The 10238-nt window shown below is 40.4% G+C and overlaps 1 protein-coding gene across 1 annotated transcript; it reads left to right on the forward strand.

Annotated features, from left to right (window-relative positions):
• Positions 1 to 5475: 5475 nt before the first annotated feature.
• srek1ip1 (SREK1-interacting protein 1) lies at positions 5476 to 9030 on the forward strand. Its single transcript, XM_062395640.1, has 6 exons — positions 5476 to 5524; positions 5604 to 5648; positions 6759 to 6806; positions 7130 to 7288; positions 7522 to 7582; positions 7867 to 9030. The coding sequence occupies exons 1-6, from the start codon at positions 5476 to 5478 to the stop codon at positions 8108 to 8110; spliced, it is 606 nt and encodes a 201-aa protein (XP_062251624.1). The 3' UTR covers positions 8111 to 9030.
• Positions 9031 to 10238: the final 1208 nt, after the last annotated feature.

Genomic DNA, 10238 nt, shown 5'->3' on the forward strand with positions numbered 1-10238 from the left:
TTTGAGGCCTTTCAAGTTCGCTGCAGGAAACGTCAGAATTGGTTTCAGAGGTGGGACAAAGGGATTTAAGGAATGCAGAGAGAAACACAAGTGTGTACATCGGTGTACATTACAAAGACAGCGACGTGGAAATAAACTTGGACCGATGAGTGAATTGTTGCTTGTAAAAGGGTTTATGTGGAGAAACAGGATTATGGAAATCAACGGAGATGCATTCAGGAAAGTCGAGCAAAGCCTGACGGGAGAAAACAGTTTTACCTGTCTGGCATTCCTCGCCTTCCACTCAACTAAGCACCCTGATTACCCCAGATCTCCTCAACATCAAAGAGCCCTCAATACAGAAGCCATCGCACATGCATGGAGAGATTCAGGGCGGGAGAGCGAGAGAGCCAGGAGGGAGGAAGGAGCTGGGGAGTGGGGGTCGGGCAGACAGAGGGGTGGGGGTCGGGCAACCACACTCCTATTGCATACAGGAGTATCATTCAAAACAAATCCATTCCAGCTGCCCTTTGCCTCACCTGGCAAGGTGAGCCAGAAACATTGGAATTGGCCAAACATTTGGGGAAGGAAAATGTATAATACTCCTTCATTCATTTTTTATTGTCGGCAATGTGGAAGCAAATGTAGGACAAGAAGACTGAAGGTGGTAAAAGAAGGTGTATAAACACGGCCTGTTACTCCTCTTCCTAATAGCTTTAGTTTTCCCTTCCCTCTCCCTGCACGGCCACCCAAGTGTGATGCTCGTGCTTGTGGGAAGACCATCGTGTCAGGTGGCGAGGCGAGGAGCCTCCGCGACTGGCGCTTGAGGTCAGACGTAGGTTTATTTTCCTAAGCAGGCCTCTGTCCAAAAACATCCTCTGCAGCGTCCTCAGTGTCCGCCAGGTGCTGACCAGACAGAGTCCGTCAGCGGTGCAAGGAGTGCAACCACCGGGAGATGGACTGCTTCTCTCTCTCCCAGTGACTCGAGAGACGATTCCTTTCCATTTGCAAACTGGGCATTCAGGTCACATCGTCATGCATGGATTACCGATACACCAGGCACTTGACATTACTCGGGGATGACACATGCACCCAGGGGACTGCATGCACTGTGGATACATGTTACTTTACTAATGGTTCAATCTTATCTGCTACTCTCAGGACCCTTAACGCCCGGTTAATACCGGATGCAGAAAAACGCACTGCACTTTTAGGAGACCCGTTGACCCAGTAGTATAAAAGCATATACTTACTTGTTGCTCCAACTTTAACTGCAAAAACGTGCCCACTTTTCTCTTTTTTTATGTTGTCTTTATACAACATGTGCCGAGGATCATACAACTCACTGTACTATCCATTATCCACTTCAATTATTAATTTAATGTCATCCATCTTCAAGAACTTCTCTGCTGTTTGCTCCGTTCAATGTCGGGTTTCGAGGGGAAATTACGTATTCTCCAGTCTAGCTTATGTTGAGAATATGTGGCCCCCCCACCCCCCCCCCCCCCCCCACACACACACACACTATTTCTATCTATATGACTGCCTTTCGCGCGGCGCATCTCAGCCTATGTGAAACGCACATAGCCCCGGTGTAAACCCGGCGTAACTCACCTGATAGTCCCAAAAAACGAATTGGTTCGCTCAACCTTCTTGGTACTGAAATATCTCCACTTGATTGTGATGGATGGTGACATTTTATACAACTTACCCCCTTAATTATCCTTAAAGCCTATTTCTGGTGATATGCATCAACAGCTTGATTGCCAATTGGATGAACTGCCATGAGAAGGCTTACTGGCTTCAGGGCACTTGTTGTTTATTACTCATTAGAAATATGAGCATCAAAGATTTCCACATCTTGGTTAAAAAACATTCAACAAAAATATTGTTTTGCTCCTTGGGAACAAAGAAAACAATCCCTCGTACCCAAACATCCTGCTTCCCTCAGCCCACTTCTCCACGTGCTTGTTTGGGTAACATGAAACTTGGTGACAGCAACATTGAGACGGAGAAGAAAAGGTTTGAGGAACCACCAGAGAACTTTGTGTGAGGCAATTGTTTAAATCCTGTCAGCGACATGAACAAGTGAGTGACGAAGATCCTGTGATAGCTTCAAACAGGGAGACGCATGATGTATTTCATTAACATTGGAGCATCCCAGAGGAGAACAGACTGTTTCCAGCTTTTGTTTTCAATTGTATTCATACACTCATAGTGAAAACTTTATTGGAACCATTTGGTAATGATTTGATCCTTGTGTTTAGAGGACATCATTAATCACAGTTTGAAAATGTCATGAAGGAGTGAGAATAAACCATATCCACCTAATGAACCTTTTATTCACAGTTGAAGGAGTTTTTGTTTTGGGAGTCTTTGTGTTTGTCAACAGCTTCAACGTGGTTGTGTAACTAAGTGTCTCTGTCACTGAAGAAGAATTCCCCTATGTCAAGCCTCTTCGGTGCCAGTGTAATTGTTTTCATTTGAAATGTTTGCATGCAACTAATTACGATTTTAGTATCAAATAAACAGAAAATAAACGTTTCCCTTGAACAGTTCAGTGACTCATGCTGAAGACAATGCTGAACACAAAAGATTAAACAAAACCTCTGATGAGGTACACAAGTAATCTTCGTTGTTTCCGTCGAGGAACCGGGGGCGAAAGAGAAGACAGACATTTGGCTTGGACAAGAATGAGTGGGAAAGAGCAGCAGCATAGCAACTGATGAATGTTTTACTGTGGTCTTATCATTGTCAGGGAGCTTCGTATCATATGTGCAGACAGCCTGTCAGCAGCTCCCAATAAGAGTCCCCCCCCACCCACGCCCAAAAAAGGCACAACCCTTGTTTTTTTGACCATATAGATTTGAAGCATATTCACAGTTCAATTGATTTAAAACACATATGAGAAATAAGCAGCTTCGTGTTTATAATAATTCCAACTTAAGGCCTGAGGCTTGAGTCCCAAAGCAAGATTAGTCAGATAACTTTGGATTTGTCTATATGCATCATAACATTTTACTGAGATAGATCATTATCTTAAGTTAGCCTACTGTAAAATGACAGGTACTAATTTATACAACCAAGCTGAAGTGGACACAAAGATGCAAATGACTAAGGCCAAACCATCTTGATCACCAAGGCTGCAGTAGAGGTCATAATGCCAGCCTCCTCCATGCCAGTGGCAGGAAGTGGAGATGCATAGTCCATGTTTATATACAGTCAATGAACCAGAGTCACTTTGCTGTCCACCATCATTTGATTAAAAGTAACATAGCTACAATGCATCCATTGTACGGTATTTCAGTTTCCTTCTTATTCTAATCTCAATACTGACATTGGGATTCTATAAGATCCCCCTACCTATTCTGTGAACCGTGCTCACAGCTGAACAAGTAAACCAGGGATAAGACGGCCATGCACCAAACTATTTTGACATGAACAAGACAAATGAAATAAAACCTTGTAGACGAATAAATGGAAGCATTGTTTTCCAGTTGGATGATTATATCTGACAGTGATGTGTGTGTGAGTGCGTGTGCATGTGTGTGTGGGTGTGTGTGCGTGTGTGTGTGTGTGTGTGTGCGTGTGTGCGTGTGAGAAAACAGCATGACAGATTTGTGGAAGCACATCTGGAATAACAGTTTGAGATTACACTGCTTTGAATGTAATGTGATATATACAGTGAATTAGCGGCTGGAGCTGGGACCCTCATTGCTCTCAGTCTGGAGGTTTGCATTTCTTCCACTGACAGACTAATGACTGATTATAAACACTGTTAACTGGCTGAGTGAGTTATGCAGGTTTCTGTCTTGGCTTTGAAACACACTGTGAATCACATGTATTAGTGTTTTTATTGATTTCCCTTCTGTGCTGCAGTAGAGGCAGCAGCCTATTTATTTCCACTGATAGTACATGAATGGTGAATTAATCGTCTTCCAATGTACTATTTCTTTCTTATAAGTGTTCTTTGCACCTTCCAGTGGCTGAAAGGTGAATTTAACAATTCTCTACAGTGAGGAAGTCACAGTGCAGAAGACCTGAACAGGTTTCTAAAAATATCTCCCCTTAACAAACTTAAATAACTTACAGTCCCCCAGAATGGTCACTGGGAGATTTAAATTGAGTGTGTCTGTGTCTGTGTGTCTGTGCCACAGTCAAAGACTCGATGATGAGAACATGTCTGGGGAACTCACATCTGTCGCCATTTTCCGTCTCCCCGTCTGACTGTGGCACCCTTACATTAACCCCTGTTGTGCCAGCTCCCACTTAAAAAGAACTAGTTCAAGTTTGATTTAAATGTCATTATTTACTGTTGAAGGGCTGGATGTGTGACTCTGCAGAACCGCTGCCATGTGTGCACAGCTATTTCAGCATTACTGACCTCTCATTTATACAGTTGAGTCAAAGAACTTGGTTTATGGATCTCAAGAAATAATAAAGCATTTTCTCCACTAGTGAAACATCTTTTTAAAATAAATGTCTAAAAGAACAATGAGTAAAGATATTGCTGGACTCAACGAACGTTCCCAGGATAGAAAAGTCTGAGATCAGCTGCATGTTTAGAGACAGAGCTGATGCAGGATCAGATGCTGTGTGGCCATCTCTCCACAGGGTGGCGCCATTATGAATTCTACCCTTCCATGTTTAAAGGCGGAAAGATTGAAGACTTTGTCTTTGATAATATTTTTACACCATTTTTTTTAAATGTAATAGTCACTCCTATCCTTATGTATTCCACTGTATATATTCCGTTTAAGTTGTATATATAAAATTCTATTTTATACTTACTCGCTCTTTTATCCATGTTACTTATTTATACTTTTATCAATGTCAACTTTTTTGACTATCCCTATTATAACTGCACCACAGCAAATCTCCCCATTGTGGGAGATTGGGACCTTTAAAGGACGAAAAAGCACTTAAAAATATAAAATGTTTACTATTGAATTAGATACCTGACATTTAGCCCTAGTGTTATCTGCTGGTTATTTATTTGTTTAGGTTCTTTTATCAACAAAAGTACATTTCTGTTGTATTAATAAGACAAAGTTCCTAACTGGCATCAAAATGTGTTTGAGATGTTTTCAAGCAACAAAACATGCATTGAGTGTTTTTTCTTTCAAATATATTTTAGTTGTTCCACTTTATCAAACATGTTTTCTGAGAAGTTTATATCTGATTACTGTGTTGTAAGCTGTTTTATATTTTCAATAAAGTAGAGAAGGACAATTTGCTTCTAGGACTGTGTGTTACTTGGATGAGTTTTGAATTGAAAACATGTGGGGACCATGGACTGGATATAAACATGTGGGGACAATAGACTGTATATAACACATGTGGGGACCATAGACTGTATATAAACATGTGGGGACCATAGACTGTATATAAACATGTGGGGACCAGTGGTTTTTAAAAACAACCAAAATGTATTAGTTAAGTTGTTACTGCAGGAACCTTCGTCTCCAGTCCAATAGGCGGCGGTAAACCCCAGTGATGCGGTTTCCCGCCAGAGGAAAGAAGCGGAAAAAGACTGCGGAACTAAGTAGTTTCTAAAAACAAATGTTTCCGGTCGACGTTGTTTTGTGTGCGGACTGGTGGACGTTCGATTGATTCGCGCTAAGTTTATCACTCCGGCCTCAAACTGGATAACTCAACGACCATTCCAGGTAGGTCCTGTACATTGATCATATATTCTAGTTCATAGCTTCAGATTTATCGCCCACATTGTTTACTCTGGAAATCTAATGGAGGAATGATGTGGTATAAATACAGTAGCATAATGCTAAACGTTATGCTAACACACACCAGACAACTTATAGATGTGTGTTCCGTTGTTAACGGTCCACTGTTTCACACCTGGTGTGTTAGTTGTTTCATAGAAGTCTTTAACTGTAGTGTTGAAACACAAAGAGAAAGTGTGTGTGTGTGTGTGTGTGTGTGTGTGTGTGTGTGTGTGTGTGTGTGTGTGTGTGTGTGTGTGTGTGTGTGTGTGTGTGTGTGTGTGTGTGTGTGTGTGTAAGCGACTCTTAAGTTTGAACAGTATGTGTAGCCCATAAACCGCATTGTGAAAAATGTTTTAGGTACTATAAGTAGCCTAAATATGGTGCCCTCCAAATGTATTAAAGTAAGTTATGTGTTAATAATAATCTGTGTTTTTATTTGGCACCTTTCAAGTCCCAAGGTGGAGGAAAAAACATTAAAAGCAGCAAGTTAAAATAGATCTTTTAAAACATCAGGTTGAAACAGATTGCCTGAAGAGGATTTAAAAAATATTCCACTGAGTCGAAAGAAAGTAGATTGAATGGAACAGATTCCAAGGAGCTGGAACAACAACATGGACTGCCCAGTCTCCTGCAGAGAGGACCCACCGACCCCTGATCTGAGGATGTCAGTGTCCTGCTGGTTTGATAAGGACGCAGCAATTCGTTAACTTAAACAGGAGCCAGATCGTGTGAAGCTTTAATTATCAAGCTGACTTCACACAGCAAACAAAACAAGTCGGTGTCTGGTGTGGTCACGCTCAGTCTCTGAATCAAACAATAGTGGTGTTTTGTGCATGTTGGAGAACTTTGAATTCAGGCTGTGTCGGTGTGTCTTCAGGTAATCAAAGCCATGCTGGGGTCATTGTCATGCTTGAGGATGAACGGGGGACCTGTCAGAAGTATTGTGGCATATAAAAGAATATAAATAGTGCCAGAAACGTGATGGACATCCCTGTACATGCACACAACACTGAAATACTTAACTGATTCCCTCTTGTATATCTTTTCTTACAGGTCCTAACAAGGACAACATCAGGGCTGGATGCAAGAAATGTGGATATCGTAAGTAAAGCTTCGACCCTTGAGTGCCATGAATACTTAAGGATGTGTTATAGAAGTCCCTCTTTAAATCTGAATAATTGTGGGTTTGTTGTAGTCATGATAGAATCTGTTATTAAGCTCTAATGTACAACTCTTAAAACATATCGGTGAGCAATATGAGTCAAATTCTGTTTTTTGCTACATTTTCCAGACCCTGTTGCATATCCACTTATAAAGGTTATAAGAGTTGAGGTTTAGGATTCGAAAATGTAAATAATAAAACAAAACGTTCTGCTTTACTGTTGTTGTTCATCCATTCTCTTCTCTGTGTGGATTTTCTCCAGCCGGCCACTTAACGTTCGAATGCCGAAATTTCGTCCGAGTCGACCCCCAGAAAGACATAGTTCTGGATGTGAGCAGCACCAGCACTGAGGAGAGTGAAGAGGACGACCCTCCACCTCAGCGCACTGAGAAGCAGGCGAAAAGTAGCCAGCATCGCAGACGTAAGAGATTCAATCCCACAATTGTTTTTGAATCTCTATAAAGATCAATGCATCGATCCTGTGAGACTCATCAGGTGGTTTGTGAATGTACATAGACAAACAGAAGCATAAGCCCCAGCAGTGCAGGTGGACTTACTTGTTTTTAATGTTGAGTAACTTGCCTTTATAAATTTATGAGCAGATACTAAGTAAAAAGAATCTCGACCGATCTGATTACAAATGCTACATTTTAGGTCCCAATGACGACGACAGACAAAAGCGGAAGAAGAGCAAAAGCAGAAAGTCAAGAAAAAGGTAACATTATTTTTCAAAATGTCACATTGTTATACTTGTATAGTCTTCTGCCTTTGCAGATCAGTGAAGTTACTTGACTGACTTAAATCAAGAATAATCTGAGTAGGAATAAAATATATTTTGCGCAGGTTTTAACTCTTGTTAATTATTGTCAATTCCTCATTGTGGTCAATGGTATTTATTACCAAAGGATTATATATGTTTTATAGTATTAACTATAATTGCATTAGTCACAGGTTTTTGTGATCTTTTAATCATCCCCACCCTTTTCCCCCAATCCCAAGATCTGTTTCCTCGAGTGATGAGGAGACCACGAAGAAGAAAAAGAAACGCGACCAGTCCGACTCCTCGTCTGATAAAGAGGAGAAGAGGAAGAAAAAGAAAATGAAAAGCCACAAGAAGAAAAGCAAAAAGACCAAAAAGGAGCATGCGAAGCAGCCCAAGAAAAGCCAGAAGAGCAGAAAACCAAAGTCCTCGTCATCCTCCTCCTCTTCCTCCAGCTCCAGTGAATCATCAGACGGTGAATGAGTTAATCGTCTGTGCAGCGTCTGGAGCTCCGACATGTTGTGTATATAATGCAGCCAGTGACATACACATATTTAGAAAGAATCCGATGCAGAGGGTTCTTTAAGGGAATTGAATATCTCACAAAAGGCACTGTTTACTGCTGTAAAACTCACACATGGAATTATAGCACCGTCATGCTAATGAAAACTTCACCAAGACAGGCATTTTGTATTCGACAGTGTTTGTGCAGAGTCATCTTCAGTGACCTACTGCAGTGTTATTCATTGTGTTCATACTGAATAATTTCAGTGTAGTCGTTTCTCGTTATAAGTCAAGCTGTGGTTCCAAGCTTCCGGATGCTGTTCTTTTGTTTTTGTGACTCTTATTCGCTTTTCTAGCTTTATTGTTTTTTTAAACTCCACCAAGACATTTTAAAAGGTCAAACATCAAAACACGATTCCAACATCTGTGGTTGACAGGATTGTAGTGAAGGATCTCGGTTGCTGACATATTGCTAAACATCAAGCCCATTGTTTTCACCACTTAACAGTTTAACTACGGATAAAATCATGAAAGATCAGAGATTTGTCTTTGTGGAAAGGATTGTTTATATGGTCACACTTTACTTTTGCTCAGATGGTTTTTATAGTACAATTAAACTCTGTAGGTTCCTGGTCAGACAATGTGGCTGCTGTTAATGTGAATGAATGTTTTGATATAAGCAACCATACATTGTAATCATGTGGACAATTCAAGGGTTCATTCCAAAACATGAGTGCTTGGTGATATTGGGATCTTTCCCTGAGTCTCTTTATGCAGCTTGTTTATTTCCTGTTCACCATCTACAACAAATTGTCCTTTCTTTTTTTTGGGTCCTCCTCAGAAATTCTGCTCAGAATGAATTAAATGTATATTTCTATTAAACTTTTATTTCATTTAAATTGTGAATGAATTCATTATTGTGTCATGATAAGTGGTGACGAGGCAGAAGGTCATTGTGGTTATTAGGAAACCAGAGAAGTCTGATGGGACCATTACATGGTTCGGTAGCAGATAGTCTTATTTCCAGCAGAGGGCAGCATCACACCTACAGTGTGTATGAGAAGACAATGACGTCATTCTTTTTACAGCATTAGGTTGTGAGAGAATTATCTTCTCCTCTCAACCAACACTGTTCATTGTCATCTCCAAACAGCTTTTTAAAAACAAGCTCAATGAAAGTTATTAAATCTAAATTTCATCACACTTAAAATAGAAGTGTTTTGACCTTATTTTTAATATAAACAAGTTATTCAAGAGCTTGAAACCACAATATAATTCAGCCTCACTGTAAATATCGTTACTCCACCTAGTGGTCACAGTGTGAACATTCAGAGGCTGAACGTCTCACGTTGCTGCCTTCATCTTTAATGATGATGTGGAATGAAGAGAGACAGAAACCTTCAGCCACTGGTTTGATTTTGACAGATAAACACAAATAGAAGAAGTCTCTGAGCAACAAGACTTTTTGACTCGACTCATAACAGAGGCACCTGAGTCAGACATTAATCTCACTTATTCTGAAGGCTGTGTTTCATATCACGTCCTCACAGGCAGAGACTTTTGATCATCATCATGGATCAGCCCATTGTCTTCTCCCCATGTTGGATGAAACCAATGGCTGCAGATCTCACAGGACAGACTCTCCTATGCTGTTAGGATCATCTCTGTCAGAGAGAGTTTACTGATGATGTGCTAGTTAACTTACCAGACTCAGTTTAAACAGATAGGGAAAAATGTATTTATTATTAACTTCTGTCTGACAACTGTAGATCATCTACATCTCTTTAGTTTAACTTTTTTTCTTGTACTTCAGGAAGACCCAAAAAGCACATCTAACTCATTTAGAGAACTGCAATCACTGTTCCAGATTACCAGCATTTAAATCATGTTTGATAAAGTGGAACAACTAAAACATATTTGAAAGAAAAACCACTCAATGCATGTTTTGTTGCTTGAAAACATCAAAAACACATTTTGATGCCAGTTAGGAACTTTGTCTTATTAATGACTGATTCATATCTTTAACATTTATCTTGTCAGAATCTTATGTCACTGACCTTGTCTCACAATTCTAATGGGGAGCTTCTGCTTGACACTTGCCCTGCCC

Source organism: Platichthys flesus, chromosome 9 (assembly GCF_949316205.1).
Source record: "Platichthys flesus chromosome 9, fPlaFle2.1, whole genome shotgun sequence".
Classification (NCBI taxonomy): Eukaryota; Metazoa; Chordata; class Actinopteri; order Pleuronectiformes; family Pleuronectidae; genus Platichthys; species Platichthys flesus.